Raw genomic sequence first — 17,658 nt, 5'->3', positions numbered from 1 at the left:
GTCAAAGCGACGACAACCATATGACGTATATATCCCATTTGCTTATAATTACACTGACTCACCCAGCCTTTTTGTTCCTGGAATAGCTCAATACAAAGTATTGGTGTGTTGCGGTAGGACTGATGACGTGACGGTAGTTTTAGAAAAGATATTTTTTATGCCCCTGTATAAGTCTGTAATGTTTACGTATTTATTTATAAATATTATTTAGGGGGTGATTAGATAAACAATGCTGTCACTCTCTTTCGTATGTAAATCAATATCGACAGAAAGAGAGGACTCAGTGTTTAACTAAGCACACGTTGAACAACCTTTATAAGTAAGCCCGTAATAGTATTGTAACTGTTGATTAAACTATATATAGCTCCCCTCTATATATTTCTCTATAAGTGGACATTACCAACTACAACAATGGTTCGACCCAGACCCCTCTCTATTACGCTATTGTCGGTGCAATTCCATGTACAAATAAAAGTTGGAACGATTCAATTAACAATAACCATGTAAATACAGGGGGCGTTTTAAACTCGACAAAGATCTTGCGCAAATAACAAAAATCTATACTAATATTATAAATACGATAGTGATTCCGTCTGTCTGTCTGTTGCTCTTTCACGGCCAAACCCTTGAACTGAATTTGATGAAGTATGAAATATGAAGAATTTAGTATGAAGGAATAATTTTAAGGAAGGATATATCCTACTTTTTTTACCTTACCTGACGATCAAGCCCTAAAATTCGATCGAAACCGGGGGAGACTTCTAATATAGTACATTTGCTATTGGTCAATTACCATTCTGTTAGTTGTATAATTTAGTCTCAACAAGCAAACACTCTTTGCCTTGATGTTACAGTTTTACTAATCTTTTTCGATTCTATTACTTTTAAATATTACGTAATAATTTTCCCAATAACGTTACTATTTCTCTAATATAAATAACCATTACAAACAAATTGTTTATATTAAATAATATAAAAAATATACGATATTGTACAAATAAAGTCATATAACTGCGTAATCGAATTTGAATGCAACGTTAATACGTGACGTTTTTTAATAAGTTTGCGAGTGCAACGATTCTGACGAAACACTTACACACTTTTATTGTTTTTTGTTTAAAACATTACAATTAGGTACTCATATTAATACATACGTCATTAGGTTCGCAAGTAACGCAACCCTCTTATAAATACGTTGCGATGCTAATAAACAAATATTACAAACTCAAATATTACCTCGCTACCGGCCTTGGGGCTCGGGTGTGCAGTATTGACATAGGCTATTGGTACAAGTCATTATACTTGCTTCGTTTAATTATACTACTATTTGGTGTATGATTAAATGATCAGAGAGAAGACTAATTTTTTTAAATTATTTTTTAGAGTTTGATTAAACGAATTCAATCTGAATAAATCGAAAATAATACAGAGAAGGAACTCTTATGATACTTTCTGCCACAGACTGTAATGTTTATGTCAGATCAAAATGTTTGAATGATTGAAATTTATATAAACAATATACATACATATGTGTCATTGACAATATAATATCTGTTTATCTAAGATATTATATATTATTCTTCGATTACTTTCATTGAGTTACGGAAGTCGTATGCTTATTGACATATGAAGAGAGAAAGCTGGGGACGTTGACATAAAGTTTATTAGCACCGTTTAAGAAAACAAAACATTTATCATTATCATTTAATTTGTTGTGATTTTGTCACGTCTGAAACCTGAACCAACGTTTTCAAATAAATACTGTCTATCTCAATAGAGTTAATTTGTTAAATAGTTGAGACTAGATGTTCGTGCTTGTGAAAACCAACTTGACTACTATTGATCACTTCACTGTCTGTCATTACACGATCGTGTTCTGTCTGTTTAGTTCCGAGTCATTTCTTAGAGAATAGTCTGAACAGTCTATGCTGATATTATAAATATGAAAGTAACTCTGTCTGTTACATCTTCACGCTTAAACTGCTGAACCGATTTAGATGACATTACGTTGACGTTAACGTATGGAAATATTTAGTGCGCAGGTTAGTTTTTATGACAGAAATCATCTCTGAAGGGTGTAAAAAGGGGGGTAGATTTTTGTACGGGGAATCAGTCGATATTTGGTTAACTGGAGATTAAGGCTTGTGTGCTAAGTTTTTATAAATTACCCGCAAATAAGCCGCGGGTTCGGCTAGTTATTTAATAAAATGTTATAGTACTGTTTATGAGCGAAAGTTTTATTTTAATACATACACTATCTTTAGATAAAACTACCGAATGTCTCTTCTATCTTGTAAAGATAAACCAGTATATTAATATACAAAATCTACTTCATCAAATAATTATTCAATATAAGAAATTATTAGTTAAAAATATTATTGCCCATAATTTTGCATAGTTCAGCAAATTAGTCTCAAATTTTCGGAATACGCTTAAAACATTTCGCGTGTATTTATTCAAACAAATCCAGTTTAAGCTGGTTACACTTTTTGTCAAGATTGCTATCTGATCACAATAATAGTTGTATTGAGGAAATTGTCTTTGTTTTTACACTACTTTTTCAATCTACATAGGAAATTGAATATAAACGGAGACTAATTAATCAATGTCACAGTCAGTCGACCTCACAATGCGCTAATGAGTCAACTGGATAGCAATCAGGCATGGAGCTTGGATCGTTTAGTATGTAGGAAACGGCATGGTATGCGCGGACCACGATACACATCAAGGAACCCGCGCCGCCTGCCCTTCTACGGACTATGGCGCATGGTGCCATAGAAGACCTCTAAAGAGTATGGCATTATTATATCCATACAACCTAAATTAGGCCTTATATCTTTGGTATAATGATAGTTTTTATGTGTCAGCTTAGACACGTTAATTAGATTATGACACAGTAGGATTGCATAAATGTTTTATTCGCCAAGTCATTAGTTATTGTTTTTATTTATATTATTAATATAGCAAACCATGCATCGTAATAAGAACATACAATCTTGATTTAAAGAATCATTCCATAAAATTTGTTTTGATTTCGGAATAAAAACTTTTTTCGAGTTTGATTGAGCTCAAAACTACGATGAGATTACCAAGATAAAACCTTTTTCGTGCTAGTTTTAGTGTTATTAAGAAGTTGGCGGAAGTAGAGTCAGAGGCAGAGAGCGACTTTGCTTTTTACTATTTATTGACAATGTTAATCAAAATCTAATAACAAAATAAAGCTTCGATTGAATTAAATTATATTAAATAACATCAACGTTTATTTATACATTTAGAAAGATTGTCAAAGCTGAGAACGTAAAAAAAAAAATGGCCACTAAGTACAGGCAACTAGTAAAGTAGTACGCGTTATTGTATTGGTGTGCGTGTCAAGCGTATCTGTCACTCACACCACGATATAAGATAATAAAGTTCGTTCGTATGTTTTAGTTCTTTTGTAGTGCGACACTATATCTAGATATATGTATAAATAAAGGTTATTATTTTATGATGTTTATTTGAAATATTAACAGTGGGATATTATTTAATTTTTAAATAAAAATAAAACTAATTTATTGAACAATTTAATGTTCCGTTGTAATAAATAATTTAATGTTGTAATAAAATATACTTACAGTACAATCAATACTTATTGCAATTATATTTATTGTTATTTCAAAAGAAACATGTTCGCACTACAATTAAAACAAGTAAAAACCTGCTAATGAATGGATGCCTTATTTGTTTCAGTGTGATTGAATCTGCGATTATTTCCTGTTGCAACGCACCTACACAAAAATATTTTGTGCAAAGTTAAGCACATCGTACAAGAATGTATAACTATAGTTTATACCCATAATATATTCATAAATTGTATCGTATGCCACTGAACTTCTCTTACGTGGCTGGGCTGATTTTGATGATTTTATTTGAGCGTATTTAAGTGAGTATCTGCTTGATTTAGAGTGGACCTTGTACGTGGTACTGCCACATAGTGCCAGGTATGAAATCAATAAAAAAGTTCATAATTTATTCAACACTTGACGGGAAGAAGGCATAAATTTGATATAACAAATTTGCAGGCAAAGTCAGGTTGTGATGCCATTATTTAAGCGACGCAAGCGACTAGAACAAATGGATACAAGTACTGGCCCGTATACGTAAAGGTTAGTAAGCCTGATAAAGAGCCCTTCAAGCAACGGAAATCCTTTGATAGACTACTGATAATGCGAGGCGTTGACTATTGTTTTCTGTAGGCTCTAGGTTACAGCTAAGATTCTTTGTACACAAAAACGTGCTGTCATTTACAATAATTTTGTTTTTATAGTCACAAATTTTATAGTCTCTTGAACAAATGAAACTTTTAAGTTATTTTACTTTATTTTGTACTTTTTTTACTTTTTAATGTCACATATCTATTACTAAAGTAAAGGAAAAGCACGAAAATGTTCTACTCGAGGTAAGGCCTCCTTTCCTTTGAGGAGAATGTTAGGAGCTATTCCATGCGGATTGATGAATACACATGCAGGTTTCCTCACGATGTTTTCCTTCACCGACGAACACGAGACGAATTATAAACACTTATTAAGAAAATTAAAATACAGTGGTTATTGCCCAGGTTTGCGCGCAACCATCGGTTAAGATACACGCGTTTAACTGCCACAGCCACTGGGCCTTCTTGGCTTCCATTACTAAGATAAATCATAATAATTTTTTTTTGTAAAAACAAAGATCATTATTAAATATATATGTATCCTAGTTCCATTCATAACTTCCATTATCTCTCAGTGTGCCTTAAGCCAAAGATTCCATAGACAAAAGCATTCGTAATTAGCACCTAATCCGTCATGGTTTCCACCAGCCGGTATTCGACCGTCAAACGATATGGTCCTTATCGATTACGTTTCTTACGCAATATTTGAGGTCAACATAGTAAAATAGTCAGCAAAAAAAAAATATTGTTTCGTTCAAATAGAAAATGGTGTTTTACACATTGGCGCTAAGCTGTGAATTTTAAATTAAAATTTGGATCAACTTTTTAAAAAATTGTTTTTGTCATTACGATTATAAAGCTAGAGTTTTAATTTTATGTAGTATATACTTATACATTTAAATCTTATTTAATTGCCATAGGCAATGTGCAATTTAATTGATTGGAAACAATACTAACTGTCAAATTAGGCTTTAATAGTTTTGATTATTTGACATTACTAATATTGAATTCGGTCGAATGTAAATTTTCCCGAAAAAAACTCTCCTGATTCAGGCTAATTCAATAAAGCATATTTTATATTTAAAGTCGCCTTCTGCTTACTACAAGGCGGACGAATGAAGTAGTGTCGTATGAAATTTTACCCATTCCTTAATAATATTACAACTCCAATACGCCAACAATCTTGTGAACGAGAATTTTGTGTAAGATCTTATATCTTGTGCCCGTAGTCTGGTTACCTTCAAACCGGAACATAACCATACTAAGTATATCTCCTTGGCGGTAGAATATAAGATGAGTGGTTGATCAACTTGGTGGTAGGGCTTTGTATAAACCCGTCTAGGTCAAACAGCAATGCTTGATATTGTTGTATTACGGTTTGAAAGGTGAGTGAGCCAGTGTAACTACACACACAAGGGTCATAACATCTTATTTCCCAAGGTTGGGGGCGTTTTGACGATGAAAGAAGTGGTCAATATTTCTGACAGCGCCAATGTCTATGGGCGGTGGTAATCACTTAACATCAGGTGGCCCATTTGCCAGTGCTCCTGTCTATTACACAAAAAAGAACCTAAATAAATGAGCTTGCCTTACCACTAAGTAAAGGGTCTGTTTAAGTTGTTATATACTATTCAAATATAGAACAAACAAAGGCATACGATTTTACTATATTTTAAATATTAAAACAAGTATTTTTTTAATCCATAGATCAATACCATCGTAAGCTACGTATCAGGTGGGTGGTCCAGCAAATACCTTGGTCGACGAATATAACAAATTCAACACTATTTTAAATAACTTAAGGATTATTTTAGCTTATCGATATAATGGATTCTATTCGCATTTTATGTTTGTGACACCACATGCAAATCATGATCGGCACTCGTCATCGGTACGTTTTTGTAAAACAATTACAGATTACAGTAGGCGGTTTGGAATTCGGACACCATTTAAATATCAACTGTTGCTTTTATAGACGCACTATGAAGTTTCCAAGTGAAGTAATGTTTCGATTTTGACGTAGATCTCTATTTGGCAGGACTAGGAATACTGTTATCTCTTTCATAAGGCTTGAATAAAAGAAACGAAGAAACAACTGTAATGAAAACTTGTAGATTGCGTTAAGAACATTGAAACCAATTTCAATGATAATCATTCAACAAATTATGCTTTGATTCAGTTTTTTAGTTAACATAGTTACAGAAATAAAGGTTGACGTATTTGAGCGTATTAAATACGAACGTAGTTCCGTAATATTAATTAGTATATTGTTTTATATTTTTATATTATATGTGTTTTTATAGTCAACGCTTAAATATTAATAAGTACAATTTTTTTTTGTGTCATATTATAATGTTTGATTTAAATATTTCTTTAAATATTCCACTTGACTGGTCCTTTTACCCTATCCCTAAACGACATGTTAAAAGGCCCTTGACGAGATCTCGTCTCGACAGCCACTCGAACACGAGGGCTTTAAAAGCCTACCTGAAAACCTAGTCTGGCTAGATTTAAATGTATTCTACATTTAATATCCATAATCCAATAAACTAAGACTACTTATAACTTACCTAAAAGTGTTACTTAAAAGGGATTATGATAATGTTAATGCATTTTTCGCTATCAAATGACAACATACATTTTGTGCCGTGCCTTTGATTAGTGCCTTAGTTTGGTTTATATACATTTTTACACTTGTTAGTTTTTTTTTTAATTACCATACATTTAATTTTACTGTTTTTTTTTCTTTTATATATATGTTCACTTCCAGATTAATTATTTGTGGAAACTGTATTGGCATATGTGTTATTTAAGGTTTATAAGTTTTATGTAATATAAAATATGCTGTTTGTTTCTCTTACTTACAAATAAATAAATAAATAAATATTTGTATCATTTTGATCGAGTTTAGTAGTTTCATTTGCTTGTATGTTTTAATTTCCAGGCTGAATCACAATCGAGATTTCAGGATATTTGCGTAAGATACTATTTTAACAAACGGGGTTTTATACATTAAGCATCCTTATGCAAAGTCGGACCAGATGACTAGTCCAAGAACTTATGATCACAAGTGTAAACATATATAATTCTCTCTATGAATAATTGTGTCGCATTACATAAAACACTATAAATATTAATGCGGCTTACTATTAAATTATACAAATGGATAATCTATTTCGAATACGGGACGAATACGAATTAAACACGTGGGCCGCTAATTGCATATTGTAATGAGAAGTCGAGGATGGCGATTAAACGTTGAATAAACGATTTGACGGAGTGTCATTGTCAAGTGCTATTCCGTAATAAGATATTGTTGATAAGCGACTTTAAACGTTACAACTAGACCGTGTTATGAAGAAATGTACCAACCCACAGAAGCAATACTAAACCTGTTAAGATTTAAAAGAGAACATAACGTTATGAAATACAAAAAATATTTATTGTATACATATATAGTTACTCTCAGTGTAAAATGAACAACTAGCTCACTAGATCATCAGGAAGCTTTCCCAGTGACAAATTTTAAATTTGTAGTTCTTCATTTTTTCCCGCCTTTGTTGCAAAAACATTTTTTTTTTGTTTTATGCTATATTTTTGCCAACATGGCAGCTGCTTACGAATTATTCTACAGTTCTGTTTTTTTAATATTTTGGCCTCTAAACTGAAACTTTATTCTGATCGAAGACATTATTATCAGATATCAGGAACAGTTTGTAAATACCTCACAGCTTGGCAAAGAATTTTATTTTGAACTAAATAACTAAAACAAACCGGAATTTATAATGGAATAAACTGAAAATTAAAAAAAAATAAAGATCTAACATTTCAATTCGTTACTTAAAACGATATCAAAATATTATTATGAACATTTAAAACTATGTATTATATGAAAGCCTATCCTCAATATACTGGTTAATAACAGTTGCAATAGACTCGAAAAAAAGAGACATAATTCTTCAACCGACGACGGATGGCGGCCATCAGTGTAATGATGGTTATCATGCGATGTATTAGATATCTGGTGACGACAGAATTCTGATACGTACAATATAAAGGTCGTTACTATAAATGTGCTCCCGCCGTCACACAGTCCACCTAGTACGGAGGGTAATGTACGTCGAACTTGGGTTACTTAGCATTGTTGTATATTATTTTTAATAACAGACGTTTACGTTTTTATACTGTATTCCTTATATATCAATTCTTATATTTATTTCTTGTATCTATTAGAAATAAGCTAAATTGTTAATTGGTTAAAATAAATAAAATACAATCTAGACGAAATTTTATTTGCGGTTCAGTGACTGAACAATGATGACTTGAACGAAGACATTAATTTTTGTTTAATTTTTACAAACATCTACTTTATTTTGCATATTACATATTAATATTTTTTTTTTATTCGATATTAATTTTTTTATTCGAAATATTAAAAAAAAAAGGTTCTGTACAAATTTTGTACACGTGAAGTAGTGGCAAGCAACTGTTGAATCATAAAATCCATATCTCGGTGAAAATTAACCGACCCTGTCACGTCCTACCACCTGTAGGCAATAAGACAGGAGTGCAACATCTTTTAGAAATGTTTTTATAATGACTCCAAGGTTCAGCGTTTCGACTCTGAGAGTTACAATAAGGGACAATTGGAAAATGTAAATTAATTAATATTTTTGTACAATAATTGATATAGGAGAGCTGCTACATTACAAATCTTCTTGAAGATTCCTTTCAGAATAACCAAAACCTACTAAAATAAAGTATAATTTATTTGATTTTCATCTGATACATTTTACTAAGACACTGTGAACGTTCGAACGTAGACCTCCGTTACATAATTCACAATGTACTTCCAGAAAGGTTTACGCGCGACGTGCTGGAGTTGATTAGGTTAAATTTCTTCTGGTGTCAACGTGACAGCAGATGACCACGACTAACCAACACCCATTGGCTGCAGATCTGCCCGCCTATCTAAAAATATATATTAATAAAGCAAACTTCTCAACTCCATATATACTAATATAACAAGCAGCTGACATGGCATGTATGTATACAGATCATTCAGGATATTACGGGAAACGAATGAAATTAGCTCGGAACTGACGCGGCTGTTAGTTGACACGGGTCATATTAAACACAAGCATAAGGTCATATTATAACAGACGTCAGTTATTTTAACATTGAAAAATGTCTCATTTGTTATTTCTGCAAATGTATATAAAAGCTACATATATTTAGTTACTGCTATGTCATTGAATATAAAATAATAAGGAATACAATTTATTATACAGTACGTGAGCAAACGAGATTCGAACGGCTCTAGCAATAAGTCATAAGAAATTATTTTAATTTGACAAAAACTGCTTTTTTTCAGTTTCCGATATACAAGAAATACAAATATATACCTATATAAGAATTTGAAATTGATCTTATTATATAATACAATAATATATATAATAAAGCGTGGAGTTACTATTCGTTTCTTTCTATACGGAATATATAGATTTAATTTTAAGTATACCTGGTTGTCGCTGGTTTCTCCTCTATAGAAGCTACTTCTGGAACCGGTGACAGCTTTACATTCGATTTAACCTTGTATCATGAATTGCGATAGTATTTATAACTATTTGAAAAAAATAGGTATTAAATTTTTTTATTAAAAATGCAAAATAAAAGTTTAATGCTAAGTAATGTAAAGTCGTGCCAAGATACAATTATTTTGCACGTTGTATTAAAATATAATAATATTAGACCACATTCTGAGTCAGATCGTGTATAAATGACGTTTTACATTTAAAAAAAACATTCAAGGTTATTCCTCATGACGTTTCAGTCTATAATTACATTGGATTATTAGGACGGAAGTTTGCGGGTTCAAGCCAGGGCAAGCACTAATGACATTTCATATACTTCAATTTTCTTTATAATTTTATTCATATGTGATTCGGGTGATAATGTGCCATAATATATCAATTCACCGATTCGCATTGGAACAGCATAGTAGAATCTTCTCAATAGGACAGGAGGCCAGACGGAGAACAGAACAGCATTCAGTGGATGTCATTTTCCATCTTTGTTTATTTATAGGGTAACACGAAACAGCGTTAAAAGAAACAGATAATAGCAAAAATATCAAACCACATACATTGTACAAGGAAGGCAGCCGTTGACCTGTTTACGTTGGAAATAAGAATTTTTAATTGTACCTAAGCTTGTCGATTGCTAATCGTAGCGTGAAGACGCTGGACACGCAATGTTTAGAGAAAACTGATGAACAATGTCTATATAGTTGTTTTAGCAGAGGTAGTCTAATGCATAGAGTGTTATATGTGACTATAACATAGATCCTAATTCCTATTATATTCGAATCAAGTACTTAATTCAAATTAGAGCACATGGACTAGATAAGACTAAATTCAATTTGAAATTTACCGTGGTAGAACAACACTGAGCATTTATAACATTGAAAGTTAGAGAAAATAAAATATAATAATATAAGCAATGTTATTCTTGGAGTTTATCAAAATATATCTTGCTTAAAAACTATATTTACATATATATATGGTTTTCTCTAGAAATACTGAAATCTAAGATGTTTTTTCAATTATCTTTTGTTTATTATGTAAGAACTTAGAACTGTATTAGGATTGTTCATTAATATGCCCTTTTGTCATTAGTGTATATATTTTTTTGGCTATAATAGAGCATTCCGTAAGGCCGCTTGGCTAGAGCTGTGTAAAAATATAGTAAGTATTAAAATCGTGTCTGGCTTCTACTTATGACTGTTTCATAGTATTCAGTTGAAGTGCGAATTTTAAATGTTTTTTTACAGCCGTCTTACACGTATGATTGTTTTTATATTTTTGACGACCTATCCGAAAATATTAAATTTACAAAAGAATAAATATAGAATAATAAAATTATAAAGATAAAATATTGTATTTTGTATAATTTTTATACGAAGTTGCTATTAAAATATTATTAAAATAAAAGTTATTTTTGTCACACGAGAAGCAGCGAGGCTTATTACGCCTTAAGAAACAGAAACTCTAAGCAGCACGTGAGCTTTGTGAGAAGACGAGTGTTCTCGGTAGAGCACTCTTCAGCTAAAATACACCGCGAGCCAAATGGGTCAGGGGGAGGATTCCGAATAACCAGGGCTGCTGGAACTGCAATTTCTGTTTGAAAGGTAGGCTGGTTAGAAGTGTACGTGAATATTTTGTTTTGGGCTTGAAGCCAAAGGATTTTAGTACGGTTAAAATGTTCCCTGTTTTTTTTGTACTCAATCATGAAATAGATTTATTGCTTTTTTATTGGAAAAATACTAAATTTACGATCTTTGGTATCGGGAATAAATTAACATGTCCAAATATCTATGAATTCTATTAACCTTAAATAGTTTCTCTTAACAAGACGAGAGTAACTAGACGACTGAGTGATGTACTAGTATAGTCTTCTAAGCTGTATAATACGTTTACAAACATTCAGCTCTATCTACTAGATAACAATCCAAATATTACTTGCAAGTTTTAAAACGTATATAGTACAGGAGGTAACATTGCATTTCTGATGCTGATAAAAAGTAATTATCTATATCCTTATTCTGGGTAGAATGAGGCAGAATTTCATCCTACACAAATTTCTTCACAATGATTTTTGAAACCACTGAGCACGAGATTTAAATTAAAAAAATATCAGTCGTACCGGCTGGATTTGAGTCTCACAGTCGTCCCTTATTATTCACGTTTTATAGCCACTATCTTTACTCTTGGCGGCGATAATGAGGCGCCTAATTTTAATTGTAATTGAAGGTATCAATTATATCTTATAAGCAAACGAAGCTTCACCAGATAGACAAGTAATATTAGCCGAATAACTTCACGAGCGACTGAATTCTACATTTTCAACTGATTAACCAAAAAGGCATAACTTTTATTGTTACAGTTGGTGCTTTTGTACTATCGCAAAAGGCGGTCTACGATAACAGAAGCTAAACGTTATAAGCATTCTAGATTCAACTGGAACAAATGAAACTATATGAAATAAACTATAGACGGTTGAATGAGTCAGACTATTCAAAATAACGGTTGGTGAATCTTGATCAAAACTTGCTATCTCAAGTAGGTTATTTTTATATCAGTGTCTACTGATCAGGAGTTTATTAAAGATAACGAAAAAAATATGATTTTAGGGTTCTGTACCTTTAGAAAAAAAGCTAAGAGATTTTGTATGATGATATCTCGTTTGTCAGAAAATAACAAAATATCAATAATACAGATACTAAATACAGTGGACAATGCCGTCAAATTTTCAATATATTCATACATTTTTTTTTTGTATTTACTAAATAAAATGCTATATTTTTTTATTTTTAACGGCACTTGTTGGTTTTTCGTATTGTAAAAAACCCCTCGACGCAAGATATTCGTGGCTGGCGTTTTTTTCTTTAATGAAATAAAACCGGTTTGTAAATGTTCTGCGTATAACTTAACAAATATTTTTAACATTAATTTTTCGTAGTATATGATTAAAATGATATATGGCTTTTGAATTAAGAGTAAATTATCTTTATTTTTAACATAACCTTTAATAGATTAATCGATGTTATTATTACTTTCAAAAAGTATTAGTACTTTATTTAATTAAGATGAGAATACTAAGCATAACCTTAAGCGAAGTTCAAACCTGAACAAGCACCACTGAACTCTCCGTGCTTAATTAAAACCTGCTTAAAAAGTCTACATTTGGTATGCACCCGTATAATAGCAGTTTGGTGGAATAAATTCCATGCCTTAAGAAGAGATGAGGCCATAGCCAAGCAGTGGTATACTTGCGTGCTGCTACTACACTTTCTTTTTAAATTATTTAGAAAAATATCTTAAAACATACTTTTAATGATAACCCTAAGAATGCTCACAACATATTTCAACAGACCAACATATGCGACATAGTTTACATCATTTAAATACTAAAGTCTATATTGCAACGTGAACAGAGCTGCTATTCATAAATAGTTGCAATCTGTTATGCCTGTATTTCTTAACACAATATGGTAACGTTAGTTATTACGTGAGATAAATAATCATTTAGAATTGTAAACAACATATTATTTAACATTTGAATAGAATTCAGTCGAGGAAATCTATGTATTGCGGACAAATATGGCGATTGTTATATTCCGCATTCTACGACTCGGTGCGCTGATCCTTATTTGAGTTGACTTTAATCAGAAGCTCTTCTACTTGACTTGTGATAAGGGGCCGTGGTATGTATCGCGTTACTAAACTTAACCAGCTGAATTATTTCTTTATTACAGATCGTTGCTGTACTAGGGATTTGTGAATACGTTTCTGGACGCATATTACTTATTTATTCACTTCTACCAAGAGACGTAAATTTTATTTGTATTGTTGTATGTCGGTGTGAGTGAGCCAGTGTTAATACAGGTACTGTGTCAGAGGATGTGTGGCTGGTGGTGCAATGACGGTGAAACGAATAGTGCCTTGCTGACAGTGATCCTGTACATGAACTAAGACGACTAATTACCATTGTATGGACTTTTGCTTAATTGCCTTCCAAAATTAAATCATTTAATAAAATAATAAAACGATGACATCAGCAAAAAACTATCGAAAGAAATCAATTACCAAGTTAGATTTACGTAAAATCAGACTGTCTACTAAAAATTGGTGAATCATATTTTAGGTAGTGTTTTCAGGCAATAGAAAGTGAAACAAATCATGAAACGTTCTAACTGTGAACAACGAGATGTCTGCAATACTACATTCTGCGATATTGCGGTATTTAAACTGACTTTTTTTTTTTTTAATTAATTTTATGTAACTTTAAATGAAAACTTACTTGATTTAGTTCCCAAGTAAATATCCTTAAACAAATTATGAGTAAAATGGGTTTCGGTCAAAATACATGACGGTCCTAAAGTTGGCAATAATATTAAATTATTTTCGTTAATTTTCGTTTAGTGAAATATTTCGAATATTTTCTGAAACAGCTGACCCATTCCTTTCCCTTCTGAGCTCGTACTCGACCAGCTGTTACGATCGTCCAAGCGGCACTAGTACGGCTTCACAATATCTTGCACCTTATATTTATTCATGAGACCAAGTAAATTTCCGTAAAGCATTCGATTCTGTATACTGTCATTTAAATGTGCAGTACGAACACAATTAGAGTTATAAGTAAGTTGTACTTTATTTATGTTTTATATTTATACCGGAGTCACGACTTCAACAAAAAGACTGCAACGTCGGTAACTCATTACCTAAATATAACTATCACTACAGCAGTATATTTGAATGATTTTTCGCCAATTCGAACACGTAAATTTGAATCCATTGCGGGCTCAAACCGTGACAGGAGTTATCGTGGATATCTTCTGCTCAGTGATTAAAGAAGCAATGGTGAGGAAGCCTGCATGTTTCAGACGCAAAACGCCACATATGTAACCAACATTGGAACAGCGCTATGAAAGATCCAAGCCTTCTCAAATTGAGATGATGTCTTAGCCCAGCAATGGGAGATTGCATTTCTTAATTTGTGTTTACAACCTTCAGTTGGGGAAACCTATATACGAGTATACCTAACATTACAAAAGTTTCGAAATTTCGAACCCATCCCTAACGTGTGTTTCTATTTCTGCTATAATGTTTAAATGTTCAGCAGAATATTTTATGCACAATTATCTAGACACGCTATAAAAAATAGAAGGAAAGCTTGTAGAGCAATTAATAGGGGAAATTGTTTTTATCATTTAACATTCGTGTCACCGTATTCCATCTACAATAAATTTCAATTATAACGCGATCAATTCGAGTCGTGAATAAATGTTTGTTAAATAGTGCACCAGCCTTCACGGTATTTTAATATATCGGTTGTAACTTTATACTTTAGCCCTTTACAGTGTATTGCGAAAACTTACTTATAACTTACATTTACAAAGTATTACCATATTCGTATTATCGATATTTAAGTTGTAGGTGCTTATTAAAAATAATAATTAAAGCTTAAAGATTTGTCAGATTACTTTAAAAGAATATTTGATAGCGTTCATTTAACCATGAGCAGGGTTCTACAACCCCATATAGAATAATTGCAGGTGAGCTACTGCATGGGTTTAATTACGACGCCGGTTGCGTGTCGCAAACCGACAATACGACAGGCGGGGCTGTATTATAACGAATATGAAAACTGTTCAAAATCGACACTTTTACTTTTTTTTTTTAAATGATAAATACAGTAACAGCCAGTCCGTGCACTAGGCAAAGGTATCTATTGAGGTGAAGATTTGGAGTTTATTCCGCCATTCTGCGCCAACGCGGGTCGGTGAATAAAATAAAATAACGAAGAATAAAACACACCAGAATGTCATACTGGTTTCCTCACGATGCTTCCCTTCGCCTCTGAGAAAGAGATGATTGTAAAGGCACATGTTTTAGCCACGGCCATCACGATTTTTTTTGTTGTAGTTCAAACTCATTCGAGATGGTAAAAATTACAAAGTAGGCATTTTAACGCAATTCTGTATCGGTCGATCCAGTAAAAGGTCGTCAGTCGAGAGGCGAGAACAAAGATGATTTAAGACACAATTTACGACTCCCACACCGCATTTGTGAGAACATTGTGCCAATTTTTAACTATTCAACTTTAATTATGTAAGCATTCCTTGAAATTAATAAATGACTGTTCATTGCCTGCCTTGTCTTGTAAATATTTAAAAAAAGAAATAGAATAATAATAATTTTCACTAAAGTCATATCATGTATAGGAGTTAAGGTATGTATTGTGAGGTATCTAGATAACTTACCTGTCCATAAGCAAGGACGGTTGCATTGTATCCGTCAAGAGCTGCCTCCACGAGTTTCCTGACGCAGGTGTCATACAGTTGCTGTTGGTCGGACGTGGGTTCGAAGGCGTAGTCGAAGGTGAACGCGCGCTCGGAGCCGAGCGCCACGCCGCCCTCGCCGGCCGAGCCACCCGCGCGTGCACACACACCGCATCCATCGACCACTTCCGCTGGCGTTTGTGGACGGATTCTGTAATTATTTATAGCTTTCAATGAATTGTACCGACGTTGCCTTATATGACTATGTTTATAAACTAACGAAACCACGATCATTCTAATTCGAATCCATGTAAATCAATTTATCAGTCAACATTGGATTTATGTAGAACAATTATATTCATAATTTATGTAACTCTTTAATTAGAAAAACAATTATATTTGATTACTATGACTGAGTAAACACATAAATGACAAAATAATATCGTAAATCGATATATAGGTAAAGGTCGCTATCGCGTCGTATTGTTTGAGAGGACATACATATATATTGATCGACAAAACACTGTAAATAAATGAAAGATGCTTATAGAGCGTTAAGGTTAAACTTTTTAAAACCATTGCAGAAATTTAACCTCAAATTAAAAAAAAAAAACTACAATAATTTATTATTATTTATCGTGTTATGATACAAGAGATTTAATTTTGTTTTTAATTACTGAAGTTATACTTCTTTTGGCGCGATTTGAAAAAATGACATGAAATGACATGAAAACTACACGATGAAGTTGCTCGCTAAACTTGTCTTGTTTTACAATTTTATCTTGCGAGTGAGTGTTATAGTACTTGTACAAAACACGAAATTACATTTATAATAATAAATAATATTATTATTAATAAATAAATTATTACTATTTTATTTTAACAAATAAATTCAAATAAAACAGTAAAAAGTGGAAATGATTGAAGAAATTAACAAAAGAGCGTTCTACCCCATAGTTTAACTACAATGAGTTACTAATGTGTTGTCTCGTTCTGTAGTAGATTAAAGTAGTGATAGGCCTTCAAGATTAGAAGGATACACACCGAATGCAAATTACAATACGAAATAGATGGTTACGAGTTCATAAAAGAGGACATCTGACGCAATTTATGTGATCTCCAGATAGCATTAAAACAAACTTGATTATTTTAAAAATAATTTACATAAATTGATGGTTCAAATAAAGTTACTATTATATTTCAGTTATATATATGTTAATATACAAATATTATTAGGTTAATAATATTGACTCTTTAGGTATCAAACTATTAATAGAATACAATTTAGTTCAATATTAGAATTCAAAGCTAAGATATAAGCTAAGATATTCATCGAATCACGCAACAGAAATACGCAATACTGAGAATTACAGTAAAACATAATATAATAAACGCAGTACGCGTAGTAAATCATCAACTGACATGCTATTATTTAACTTAAACCCTATAATTCAATCTATAATGCAGCCGGAAGCGCAACGCCCGCCGCGCAGTCTGGGAATAGCTAAGGATGCATGGACGCATCTCGCATTTATAAGGACATGTTCACAATCGCACAGCGGGATCTAATATAAATAACTATCATTTTTAATGGCATCCTATAGTATCAAAGATTTTAAGCTTT

At 32.3% G+C, this 17,658-nt stretch overlaps 1 protein-coding gene across 3 annotated transcripts in view; it reads right to left on the bottom strand.

Annotated features, from left to right (window-relative positions):
• LOC113402154 (kinesin-like protein KIF21A) overlaps positions 1–17,658 on the bottom strand; it is a 56,912-nt gene that overhangs the window by 20,027 nt on the left and 19,227 nt on the right. For all 3 annotated transcript variants that reach the window (XM_064220694.1, XM_064220709.1, XM_064220699.1), the window contains exon 3: positions 16,017–16,245. In XM_064220694.1, coding sequence (XP_064076764.1) covers positions 16,017–16,245 — 229 coding nt within the window. The remainder of the gene's footprint in view (positions 1–16,016; positions 16,246–17,658) is intronic.

Source organism: Vanessa tameamea, chromosome 2 (assembly GCF_037043105.1).
Source record: "Vanessa tameamea isolate UH-Manoa-2023 chromosome 2, ilVanTame1 primary haplotype, whole genome shotgun sequence".
In the NCBI taxonomy this organism is placed as follows: domain Eukaryota; kingdom Metazoa; phylum Arthropoda; class Insecta; order Lepidoptera; family Nymphalidae; genus Vanessa; species Vanessa tameamea.
This window is presented reverse-complemented; position numbering and strand designations above follow the sequence as displayed.